This window comes from Aquarana catesbeiana, linkage group LG13 (assembly GCF_042186555.1).
Source record: "Aquarana catesbeiana isolate 2022-GZ linkage group LG13, ASM4218655v1, whole genome shotgun sequence".
NCBI lineage: Eukaryota > Metazoa > Chordata > Amphibia > Anura > Ranidae > Aquarana > Aquarana catesbeiana.
Window position 1 is genome coordinate 223,703,131 of NC_133336.1, and position 13,744 is coordinate 223,716,874.

General features: G+C 48.4%; 1 protein-coding gene across 1 annotated transcript in view; it reads right to left on the reverse strand.

Moving 5' to 3' along the window:
* KCNN3 (potassium calcium-activated channel subfamily N member 3) overlaps nucleotides 1-13,744 on the reverse strand; it is a 145,198-nt gene that overhangs the window by 60,096 nt on the left and 71,358 nt on the right. Inside the window, exon 3 of the mRNA XM_073609243.1 lies at nucleotides 7,217-7,635. Coding sequence (XP_073465344.1) covers nucleotides 7,217-7,635 — 419 coding nt within the window. The remainder of the gene's footprint in view (nucleotides 1-7,216; nucleotides 7,636-13,744) is intronic.

A 13,744-nucleotide genomic window follows, 5' to 3' on the forward strand; every position in this document is an offset into this window, starting at 1 on the left:
AAGCTGTGCGGCAACATCAATTTCTGTAGGAAGTGTCACACACAAAAGAAATATATCTGGTGTCTTCATAGTCCATAGCCACTTGGCAGACTAATAACATGACACCAATGATCATTTTCATTGACTGTAAGGGTAACCTTCTTCACACTGACTACCAACATAAGGGACATTCTTCCCACTGACCACCAATGTAAGGAACATTCTTCACACTGACCACCAATGTAAGGAACATTCTTCTCACTGATCACCAATGTAAGGAACATTCTTCACACTGACCACCAATGTAAGGAACATTCTTCTCACTGATCACCAATGTAAGGAACATTCTTCACACTGACCACCAATGTAAGGAACATTCTTCTCACTGATCACCAATGTAAGGAGCATTCTTCTCACTGATCACCAATGTAAGGAACATTCTTCCCACTGACCACCAATGTAAGGAACATTCTTCACACTGACCACCAATGTAAGGAACATTCTTCTCACTGATCACCAATGTAAGGAGCATTCTTCCCACTGATCACCAATGTAAGGAACATTCTTCCCACTGATCAATGTAAGGAACATTCTTCCCACTGACCACCAATTAAGGGGCATTCTTCCCACTTAACACCAATGTAAGGAACATTCTTCCCACTGATCACCAATGTAAGGAACATTCTTCTCACTGATCACCAATGTAAGGAACATTCTTCTCACTGATCACCAATGTAAGGAACATTCTTCCCACTGATCACCAATGTAAGGAATATTCTTCCGACTGACCACCAAGCTAAGGGGCATTCTTCTCACTGATCACCAATGTAAGGAACATTCTTCCCACTGATCACCAATGTAAGGAACATTCTTCCCACTGATCACCAATGTAAGGAACATTCTTCCCACTGATCACCAATGTAAGGAACATTCTTCCAACTGATCACCAATGTAAGGAACATTCTTCCCACTGATCACCAATGTAAGGAACATTCTTCCCACTGATCAATGTAAGGAACATTCTTCCAACTGATCACCAATGTAAGGAACATTCTTCTCACTGATCACCAATGTAAGGAACATTCTTCCCACTGATCAATGTAAGGAACATTCTTCCCCCTGACCACCAATTAAGGGGCATTCATCCCACTGACCACCAATGTAAGGAACATTCTTCCCACTGATCACCAATATAAGGAACATTCTTCCCACTGACCATCAAGCTAAGGGGCATTCTTCCCACTGATCACCAATATAAGGGAGCATTCTTCCTTCTGACCACCCGTGAAAGGAACATTCAACTAATGATCACAGTGGACTATTCTTATCAGGAGTTCCCCGAGTACTGAAAATTATTTCAAGGGTTCCGCTGGGGTCAAGGTTGAGAAAAGCTCTGTTATACTGTCCAGCAATGAGTGAGATCATCTGAATTAATCAGGCAAATCCAGCTGGCTAATGCTGTTTTTTAAATATGGCGACTCATCCACAGACCTTATGAGATTGCCCCTCAAAGTATACCTGCTTTTCAATTTCAACAATATAACTGAATCATGAAGTTTGATGATTGCTCTATCAGACTGCCTCGCGTACGGCCGTCTTTAAGAAAATTGTGCAATTTAACGGCAATTTCAAGGGAAAAGATTGCGCAGATTATGATGTGCCATCACACAGATTGACATGGCGTTGGTGGACAGCATGATAATAAGAAGCGATATGAGGCACCTTCGGTGGATGGAGGCCCTTATTACTGCTTAGATTGTTTTCATCCCCCAGACTTTGACCTGCTCAGCTACGACATGTTGAAAAGGTGGCCTGCGCTTATGTATTTGTCTTTTTTTTTACTTGAAATGTAGGGTGTGGGTCTTCGGGCCTATCCTAAGGTCTAGGGGGGGAGGGTGTGGCCCTTAGGTTTCTTCTTCCCCTGCCTTGGTTGTGTCTCTCTTCGGGGGAGCCCCTCACCTAGTACTCCTTGGCTGGCTTTGGCTGATCATAAGGAACGGAGTCCACTGGGCATTTGGTCTAGGTGGACTTAAGTGTGTCTTGCCCTCATCAGGAGTCTTGCGCCTAAAATCTAGGTGCCCACCCTGAAGTCTAGGGGGAGATGTGTGGCCCTTATGTTCCTTCCTCTCCTGCCTTGGTTGGGTCTCTCTTTGGGAGAGCCCTAACCTAGTACTCCTTGGTTGGCTTCGGCTGATCATGAAGAACGGGGTACTCTAGGCCCTTTGGCTTTGCCCTCATCAGAAGTCTTGCACCTAGTCTAGGGGCCTTCTCTGAAGTTTAGGGGGAGGATATGTGGTCCAGGAAGCTTCTTCTAGGGGCCTGTTCACACGTGTGGTTGTGGGGGTGGTACAACCCCATGGCTGAGCTGCAGTTTTACCACCCCCAACCCCTCCCGGTTTAGCTGCAGAGACGGCGGTTAAGGGTGTACACATGCCTCGACGACAGCAGGAATTATACTCCCGATCAGTTGAGGCCGCTCCATTAGGGGCGTATGGGCGACGCCCCCCTAATCCACCCTAATCTACATGCAGGGTGCCGGACGCATGGATTCCAATAGGGTTTTTTTTTAAGCACATGATTAGTAGACATGCGCATTCGTTTCCTTCCGAATTTCGACAAATTCGTAAATATCCGAATTAACGAAAACCCGTTTAACAAATTTTTCCGAATATTCGTAAATTTGTAAATTCAAAAATGTGAAAATGTGAAAATTTGAAAATTTGTAAATTCGAAAAATCCAAAAACCCGAAAATCTGAAATAAATAACTAACTATTAAGTCATAGGTATTGGAATTTCCTTTCAAATTTGGCTGTTAGTAAACGCAACGAAACCAAATTTATCCGAAGTTACGCATTATCCGAATGCCGTATCTAAACAAATGGAATGTAACAAATTAATAATAATAAATAACAATAATAATAAAAACTTTTATTATTATTATTTATTATTAATTCGTTACATTCCATGTGTTCAGATGCAACATTCATTATTTCGGAAAATTTGTAACTTTGGATAAATTCGTATTCGTTACGTTCACTCACAGCCAAATTTGAAAAGAAGTTCCAATACCTATAATTTAATAGTTTGAAAATCTGAAAACTCTAAATAATAATTAACTAACTATTAAATTACAGGTATTGGAATTTCCTTTCAAATTTGGCTGAACGTAATGAATCCGTATTGGCCAAGGAGCAGAAGCAGGGTGGGGAAGCCGCCAAAGGAGGGGACGCAGGGGGAAGCTGCCGAGAAGGAGACACAGGGGGAAGCCACCGTGGAGGAGACGCAGGGGGGAGCCGCCAAAGGAGGAGACACAGGGGGAAGCCACTGAGAAGGAGGCACAGGGGGAAGCCGCCGAGGAGACACAGGGGGAAGCTGCCGAGGAGGAGACACGGGGGGAAGCCGCCAAAAGGAGGAGACACGGGGGGGAAGCCGCCAAAGGAGAAGACACAGGGGGAATCCGCTGAGAAGGAGACACGGGGGGAAGCCGCCGAGGAGGAGACGCAGGGGGAAGCTGCTGAGAAGGAGACACGGGGGGAAGCCGCCGAGAAGGAGACACAGGGGAAAGCTGCCAAAGAGGAGACACGGGGGGAAGTTGCCAAGGAGGAGACATGGGGGAAAGCCGCCAAGAAGGAGACACGGGGGAAAGCTGCCGAGGAGACACGGGGGAGGCCACCAAAGGAGGAGACACGGGGGGAGCCGCCAAAGCAGGAGACACAGGGGGAAGCCACTGAGAAGGTAACACGGGGGAAGCCACTGAGGAAAAGACACGGGGGGAAGCCGCCGAGAAGGAGACACGGGGGAAGCCGCCAAAGGAGGAGACATGGGGGAAAAGCCGCCAAAGGAGGAGACGCAGGGGGAAGCCGCTGAGAAGGAGACACAGGGGGAAGCTGCCAAGGAGGAGACACGGGGGGGACCCACCAAAAGAGGAGACACGGAGGGGAAGCCGCCAAAGGAGGAGACGCAGGGGGAAGCCACTGAGAAGGAGACAGGGGGGGAAGCTGACGAGAAGGAGATACAGGGTGAAGCCACCGAGAAGGAGACACGGGGGGAAGCTGCCAAAGGAGGAGACACGGGGGAAGCCTCCAAAGGTGGAGATGCAGGGGGAGGCCGCTGAGAAGGAGACACGGGGGAAGCCGCTGAGATGGAGACATGGGGGGAAGACAACGAGGAGGAGATGCAGGGGGAAGCCACCGAGAAGGACACATGGGGGGAAGCCGCCGAGGACACACGTGGGGGGAAGCCGCTGAGAAGGAGACACGGGGGGAAGACAACGAGGAGGAGACGCAGGGGGAAGCCGTTGAGGAGGAGATGCAGGGGGAAGCCACCGAGAAGGACACATGGGGGGAAGCCGCCGAGGACACACGTGGGGGGAAGCCGCTGAGAAGGAGACACGGGGGGAAGCTGTCGAGAAGGAGAAACGGGGTAAGCCACCGAGAATGAGACACGGGGGAAGGCGCCGAGAATGAGACACGGGGGAAGGCGCCGAGAATGAGACACGGGGGAAGCCCCTGAGAAGGAGACACGGGGGAAGCCACAGAGGAGACACAGGGGGAAGCCGCTGAGGAGACACGGGGGGAAGCCGCTGAGGAGACACGGGGGAAGCCGCCGAGGAGGAGACACGGGGGAAAGCCGCCTAAGAGGAGACACGGGAGAAAGCCGCCTAAGAGGAGACACGGGGGAAGCCACTGAGAAGGAGACACTGGGGAAGCCGCTGAGAAGGAGACACGGGGGAAGCCCCCAAAGCTGCCCGTGACCTGGATGGTGTAGGTGCGGGGCTGGTTTTTTGGCGGACAACCGAGCAACAGGAGGGGGGTGGGGGGTTTGATCGATAGAACGAGCAAGGTGGGGGTCGGGGGTCTTAATTGATCGGCCAACCATCCGAACGAGGGGTTGGTCGGTTGGAGCAACAGCTGCCACTGCTCCTGATCATGACCTATTCAAGCGAATGGAGTCGTTCTGCAAGCGCCTTGCACGCGGTTCGTGTGGCACGCTAGTGCGGAGTGCTCAACGGGGCGGGATGCGACGCCACCTGTCAAACACCCATGAAAAGCGATCCAAGCACTTGAATTGCACCCGGATGCAGAGCCCCATTCACTTAAATGGGTCACGTTTGGCACTAAAGCAGCTGAAAGCGACAGGGAGGGATGATTCTTACCGCAAAGCAAAGAATCTGCGGCTAAAGCGGGTAGCGGTTGGGGGGGGGGGTGTGTGGTAAAAACGCCCTAAAAGTTGGATTCTCCTGATTTTCGCCTTTCCCTGGATTCGGCTTTCGGATTATTTTCACCGTCTGTCCTCCTCTCCCTGTAGTAGTAATGGGTGGTATCACGTGTGTGTTTTACCTGCAGAGAAGACTTGGCGGAGTCCTCCTTTAATGAGGGATTCTTGTAATGAGTCTATTATTGACTGAAGTGTGATCTCCGCTAATTAAAGTGGGATTTACATTCTCACCGCCCATAATCCCCTCCGTACATCCAAGCCCCAACACAGATGGGCTCACTTATGGAGACGGCAAATAATGGATCCCGCGGGCCAATCAGAGCTTCCCGTCTGTACCGTATGGAGAAATGATGACGCACGCCCGACGGGTCGCTCCGGATACACAGACAATCAGTCAGCTCCATCACACACCCGTGTAATTATTACCGGACTGATAAATAAAGATGCCGAGGTCACCTTCAGGGAAAACTCCATCTGAACGTAGATGAAGTGACGGAGCAGCTGAAGTTCTGAGCAAATGTTAAAAGAAGAGTTTGGCCGCCCCTCCCAACTCTGACTACTGGGGGGAAATCTCCCCATTGTGGGAGGGGCAGAGACACAAACTACTGGGGGAAATCTCCCCATTGTGGGAGGGGCAGAGACACAAACTACTGCGGGAAATCTCCCCATTGTGGGAGGGGCAGAGACACAAACTACTGTAGTAAATCTCATCATTGTGGGAGGGGCAGAGACACAAACTACTGCGGGAAATCTCCCCATTGTGGGAGGGGCAAAGACACAAACTACTGGGGGAAATCTCCCCATTGTGGGAGGGGCAGAGACACAAACTACTGCGGGAAATCTCCCCATTGTGGGAGGGGCAGAGACACAAACTACTGGGGGAAATCTCCCCATTGTGGGAGGGGCAGAGACACAAACTACTGGGGGAAATCTCCCCATTGTGGGAGGGGCAGAGACACAAACTACTGCGGGAAATCTCCCCATTGTGGGAGGGGCAGAGACACAAACTACTGTAGTAAATCTCATCATTGTGGGAGGGGCAGAGACACAAACTACTGCGGGAAATCTCCCCATTGTGGGAGGGGCAAAGACACAAACTACTGGGGGAAATCTCCCCATTGTGGGAGGGGCAGAGACACAAACTACTGCGGGAAATCTCCCCATTGTGGGAGGGGCAGAGACACAAACTACTGGGGGAAATCTCCCCATTGTGGGAGGGGCAGAGACACAAACTACTGCGGGAAATCTCATCATTGTGGGAGGGGCAGAGACACAAACTACTGGGGGAAATCTCCCCATTGTGGGAGGGGCAGAGACACAAACTACTGCAGGAAATCTCACCATTGTGGGAGGGGCAGAGACACATACTACTGCAGGGAAATCTCATAATTGTGGGAGGGGCAGAGACACAAACTACTGGGGGAAATCTCATCATTGTGGGAGGGGCAGAGACACAAACTTCTGGGGGAAATCTCATCATTGTGGGAGGGGCAGAGACACAAACTACTGGGGGAAATCTCCCCATCATGGGAGGAGCAGAGACACAAACTACTGCGGGAAATCTCCCCATTGTGGGAGGGGCAAAGACACAAACTACTGGGGGAAATCTCTCCATTGTGGGAGGGGCAGAGACACAAACTACTGCGGGAAATCTCCCCATTGTGGGAGGGGCAGAGACACAAACTACTGCAGGAAATCTCCCCATGTGTGGGAGGGGCAGAGACACAAACTACTGCAGGAAATCTCACCATTGTGGGAGGGGCAGAGACACATACTACTGCAGGGAAATCTCATCATTGTGGGAGGGGCAGAGACACAAACTACTGGGGGAAATCTCTCCATTGTGGGAGGGGCAGAGACACAAATTACTGCAGGGAAATCTCATCATTGTGGGAGGGGCAGAGACACAAACTACTGCAGGAAATCTCCCCATTGTGGGAGGGGCAGAGACACAAACTACTGTGGACAGTTGGGGCTTATTATCTAAACAGGCCCTGGCATCTATCATACCCTTCTCACCTCTCACAGACACGTACGGTCCAGGCAGCGATAATCCACAGCGATATGCTGAAGACCAGCAGCACGGTTCCAGGGCAGATGGTCATTAAGGTCTTCATGACGAAGCGGGTGTTGAAGTTGATCTTGTTGAGCGCCCCGATGCTGCGGGAAGAGGCGTCCGTGAAAAGTTTACTGTGCAAGAGCATGACGCGGGCGATCAGGTAGAGCCTCAGAAACATGGGGATGGAGAGGATAATGTCCACGTCGGCCTCGGCCTGTGAAGGGGTGTAGGAGAAGGCCAGGCGGGCGTTCCAGAAGAACTTGTACTCCCCGGGAATGGGGTGGATGGCACAGATGAGCAGCTCCAGGCTGATGTAGAATATCCGCTCGTAAGTCATCGCGATCCGCCAGTCGTCTGCGCCGTTGTCGATGACGAATAGCTGGAGAAGAAGGTAAAAAAGAGACAAAATGTAAGAAAGTGAACAGTTAAAGGATCACCACACCCAAAACCTTTTCAGTGTTTGGTGGAGAGTTAAACCCTCTAACAGTCCCTTAAAGCAGAATTCTGGCCCTGACCCCGCCCCTTTCATTCATTGGATTTCAGTTCTTTCAATCATGGAGGCCCGGCATCACGTTACCTATGCAAATGCAGTGTGCTTAGGAACACCCACTCCTCCCAGACTGAAACCCGCCCATCAAGGTATTTTGATATTCGCATAACACCTCCCACTGCTTGCATCAGGACTGAGAGGGCTCTTCCTCTTCATTCATTGGATTTCTGTTCTTCCAATCATGGAGGCTCAGTATCGAAGGTGGGTGTTACCTCTGCAAATACAACCTACCTAGGAACGCCCACTCCTCCAGACTGATAACCGCCTATCAAGTAATTTTCAATATTTGCATAACTCCTCCCACTGCTTGCATTGGGTTTGTTTGCCACCCCCCCTCAAAAAAAGAGAACCAGACGCCACTGAGGCTCAGTATCGAATGTGGGCGTTACCTATGCAAATACAGCTTGCCTAGAAACGCCCACTCCTCCAGACTGATACCCACCCACCAAGGCATTTTGATATTTGCATAACTCCTCCCATGGCTTGCATCGGGTTTGTTTGCCGCCCCCCTCAAAAAATAGAGCACCAGCTGCCACTGAGGCTCAGTATCGAATGTAGGTGTGACCTATGCAAATACAGCCTGCCTAGAAACACCCACTCCTCCAGACTGATACCCGCCCATGAGGGCTGAGGGCTCATGAGAGGAGTACTGAGGCAGTGAGTGTGCTGTGGTGGTTTCAAGAGGCCCCTCCCACCAGCCATGCATTTCAAAGAGAAGCACAGAGACCCAGTGATGATATCACTGCGTCTAAAGTAAGATATGCAATAAAAATAGAAACATTTTATTCATAAATGTAATTAGCATTTTGATGAGGGGAGGAGGGAAGGCAAAATATACAGTGCCTTGAAAAAGTATTCATACCCCTTGACATTTTTCACATTTTGTCATGATCCAACCAAAAACGTAAATGTATTTTATTGGGATTTTATGTGATAGACCAACACAAAGTGGCTCATAATTCTGAAGTGGAAGGAAAATGATAAATTATACAAATAAATATGGAAAAGTGTGTGTGTGTGTGTGTGTGTGTGTGTGTGTGTGTGTGTGTGGGGGGGGCATTTGTATTCACAGCCCCCTTTACTCTGATACCCCTAACTAAAATCTAGTGGAACCAATTGCCTTCAGAAGTCACCTAATTAGTAAATAGAGTCCACCTGTGTATCATTTAATCTCAGTATAAATACAGCTGTTCTGTGAAGCCCTCAGAGGTTTGTTAGAGAACCTTAGTGAACAAACAGCATCATGAAGGCCAAGGAACACACCAGACAGGTCAGGGATAAAGTTGTGGAGAAGTATAAAGCTGGGTTAGGTTATTAAAAAAAATCTCCCAAGCTTTGAACATCTCACAGAGCTCTGTTCAATCCATCATCAGAAAATGGAAAGTGTATGGCACAACTGCAAAACTACCAAAACATGGCCGTCCACCTAAACTGACCGGCCGGGCAAGGAGAACATTCATCAGAGAAGAGCCAAGAGGTCCATGGTAACTCTGGAGGATCTGCAGAGATCCACAGCTCAGGTGGGAGAATCTGTCCACAGGACAACTATTAGTCGTGTTCTCCACAAATCTGACCTTTATGGAAGAGTGACAAGAAGAAAGACATTGGTGAAAGAAAGTCATAAGAAGTCCTGTTTGTAGTTTGTGAGAAGCCATGTGGAGGACACAGCAAACATGTGGAAGAAGGTGATCTGGTCAGATGAGACCAAAATTCAACTTTATGGTCTAAAAGCAAAACGGTATGTGTGGGGAAAACTAACACTGCACATCACCCTGAACACACCATCCCCACCGTGAAACATGGTGGTGGCAGCATCATGTGGTGGGGATGCTTTTCTTCAGCAGGGACAGGGAAGCTGGTCAGAGTTGATGGGAAGATGGATGGAGACAAATACAGGACAAGCTTAGAAGAAAACCTTTTAGAGTCTGCAAAAGACTTGAGACTGGGGCGGAGGTTCACCTTCCAGCAGGACAACGACCCGAAACATCCAGCCAGAGCTACAATGGAATGGTTTACATCAAAGCATATTCATGTGTTAGAATGGCCCAGTCACAGTCCAGACCCAAATCACATTGAGAATCTGTGGCAAGACTTGAAAATTGCTGTTCACAGACGCTCTCCATCCAATCTGACAGAGCTTGAGATATTTTACAAAGAAGAATGGGCAAAAATGTCCCTCTCTAGATGAGCAAAGCTGGTAGAGACACCCCCAAAAAGACTTGTAGAGAAAGGGGGTTCTACAAAGTATTGACTCCGGGGGGCGCCATACAAATGTCCCCCCCACACTTTTCACATATTTATTTGCATCATTTATCATTTTCCTTCCACTTCACAATTATGTGCCACTTTGTGTTGGTCTATCACATAAAATCCCAATAAAATACATTTACATTTTTTGGTTGTAACATGACAAAATGTGGGAAATTTCAAGGGGTATGAATACTTTTTCAAGGCACTGTAAGCAGATTAAACTTCAGCTTTAATATAAGAGAGACATGTAAAAGGGAAGCAGTAAGAATATAACATTGGATCCCAAGCATGCGACTTGCTTGCAGCCTTCTAGGTAACAGCATTTTACGCGAGAGGCCTGGCTGGCGATGGGGCTGCAGACGGAAGGGTAAAACACGACTTCCTGACATTTATTTTTAGACCATCTCAGCTTCTGTTCAGCGAGATCCAAAACCTAATAATTAGAATGCGAACAAACGGCGATTTATTTATTTTTTCTTTTACTATTTCCTCCCATCTGTGAGAACGCGTCTGCATCCCTTCAGTGATTCCCGTATAAAATCGTTTTTTTGTTTTTTTTTTATCTCCGAATTTGCACTTCTTTTCCTTTTTAATTGTGGCTTTTTACAGCTGCTTCATTAAACCCACCTGTTCTCTATGGAAGGATAGAGACTTGTTCTCTATGTAAATAGCGTCCCCCCCCACATTATTTAATGCAGATGAAGCGGCAGATTCATCAGACGTGGCTGTTTATGGAGCTGATGCTAATTATGCGCATTAATGTGCGCGCTTTGTCACCAGAACCTGCGATGATGATGATGATGATGGAGTGACAGCGGGAGGTTGAGAAACTTGTCAAGGTTTTTTTTTCAATTTTTACAAGAACCTATAATTTTGATGCAGGGCCGGGCCGAGGGGTAGGCAGGAGGGGGTTCAAAAAGGGAGGACCTGCAACTTACGTTGCTGAAGAAGTTCACAACTCAAGGGGGAGGGGGGGCAAATTTGGGTGCCTTGGGAGCTAAAGGACCTTGTCCTGGCACGGCAGCCCTTTTGTACCCTGTGCCAACATGGCAGAGTCAGTGCTGTCACTGTTGTTAGAACGTTGGTTAGATATTGTGTTTTAGGTCAAAAGATGTCTCTGGTAGTCTTTAGACAAGGTCTCAATTGCTGGGGGGGAAAGTCAGCCATGTATTACTTGGAAAGGAGGTGGATGGTCAGCAGTAATGGAAAGATGGAGGCCAGTAGGGGCAGCTGAAAGGATAGAGGTGCGTCAGAGGAGCTCGAAATATGGAAGCCATTCAGAGATGCTGGATAGATAGAGGAGGAACAAGAGTACTGAAAGGACCAAGACCAGTTTGCGGAGCTGGAAAGATGGGGTTGGTGAGTTGTACTGGAAGGATGGAGGTCACTTAGAAGAATTAGAAGGATAGGGGGCATTTATAGGAAGCAGAAGGATGGAGGATAGTTCCAGGTACTGGAAGGATAGAGACCAGCCAGGGGAGTTGGAAGAATGGATGTTGGTGAGTGGATATAGAAAAATGGAAGACAACCAGTGAGCTGATAGAGTCTGCTGAGTAGCGATGAAAGTGTGAAAAGTGAAGGCCAGTCAGTGGAGCTGGAAGGATGGAGCCTAGCCAGATAAGCTGGAAGAACGATAGTTAGTAAGGGGAGATGGAAGTATAGAGGCCAGTCAGAGAAATTGGAAGGATGGAGGTTGGTTGGTAGATATAGAAATATAGAAGCCAGCGATGGAGCTAAAAGAAATAGAGTCTGGGGGGTAGAGCCCGAGTCAGGTATGTCAGAGTCAAAGGCCAGTCAGTGGGGTTGGAAGGATGGAAGATGCTCAGTGGTACTGGAATGATGATGGCTAGCCCCAGGAACTGGAAGGATGGAGGCCAGTCAGACAAGACTGAAATATGGAGGCCATTCAGAGATGCTGGATAGATAGAGGATTACCAGAGTACTAAAAGGAATAAGGCTGGTTAGCCGAACTTGAAGGATGGGGGTTGGTGAGTTGTACTGGAAGGATAGCCACTCAGAAGTGTTGGAAAGATATAGGGCATTCATAGGAAGCAGAAGGACAGAGGATAGTATTGGGTATCAACCTAAAGAAGACCAGACAGGGGGGTGGAAGAATGGTTGTTGGTGAGTGGATGTAGAAAAATGGAAGCCAATCAGGGAGCTGATAGTCAGCTGAGTAGAGATAAAACTGTGAAGGCCGGTCAGTGGAGTTGGAAGGACAGAAGATCTTCAGTTGTGCTGGAAGGATAGAGGCTAGCCAGTAAAGCTGAATGAATGAAGGTTAGTGTGGGTAAATTGGAAGGATAGAGGCCAGTCAGAGGAATTGGAAGCATGGAGTTTAGTCCATAGATGTAGAAAAATAGACAACCATGAAGCAGAAGAAATCGAGTCTGGAGGGTAGAGTCAATGTCAGAGTCAAAGGCCAGTCAGTGGGGTTGGAAGGATGGAAGACGTTTAATGGTACTGGAGTGATGGTGGCCAGCCAGAGGCACTGGAAGGATCGAGGCCAGTCAGAGGAGTTGGAAGGATAGAGGGCATTTATATAAGCAAGATGGAGGACGGTCTTGGGTACCTGAAGGATGGAGACCAGTCAGGGGAGTTGGAAGGATGGATGTCGCTGAGTGAATATAGAAAAATGGAAGCCAATCAGAGAGTTAATAGAGTCTGGTGAGGAGAGCTGAAAGCCAGTCAGCGGAGTTGGAATGATAAAGATGTTAAGTGCTGGAAGAATGAAGGTTAGCCAGAAAAACTGAAAGGATGAAGGATAGAGGCCAGTCAGGGGAGTTGGAAGGATGGAGGTTGGTGACTGGATGTAGAAAAATGGAAGCCAACGGTGGAGCTGAATAAATATAGTGTGGTCAGCAGAGTCAATGTCAGAGGCCAATCAATTGGAAGGATGGAGTTGGAAGGATGGAAGATGCTCAGTGGTACGGGAGTGATGGAGGCTAGCCAAAGATACTGAAAGGATGGAGATTAGTAAGGGGAGTTGTATGAATGGATTGAGGTTGGTTTTAGAAAAATGGAGACCGACCAGGAAGCTAAAAATTAAAAGGCCAGTGAGTGGAGCTGAAATAATAAAGGGCAGTCAGTGGAGTTGGAAGAATGAAAGATAATCAGTGGTGCCTGAAGGACAAAGAACACCCAAAGATACCAATGAAAATGGAGACCAGCCAGGGGAGGTGAAAGGATGGAGGTTGTTGGTTGGTTCTAGAAAGGTAGATGCCAATCAGGAAGCTGAAGAGATAAAGTCTGGTGAGTGGAGCTGAAGAACAAAGGCCAGTCAGTGGCGTTGGTAGAATGGAAGATGATTAGTGGTGCCCAAAGGATGAAGGCCAACCAAAGATACTGAAAGATTGGAGACTGGTAAGGGGAGGTGAAAGTATGGAGGTTGTTGGTTGGTTCTAGAAAGCTAGAGGCCAATCAGGAAGAGGAAGGGATAAAGTATGGTGAGTGGAGCTGAAGAACAAAGGCCAGTTAGTGGAGTTGGAAGAATAGAAGATGATCAATGGTGCCCAAAGGCTGAAGGCCAACCAAAGATACTAAAAGATTGGAGACTAGTAAGGGGAGGTGAAAGGATGGAGGTTGTTGGTTGGTTCTAGAAAGGTAGAGGCCAATCAGGAAGCAGAGGTGATAAAGTCTGGTGAGTGGAGCTGAAGAACAAAGGCCAGTCAGTAGAGCTGGAAGAATA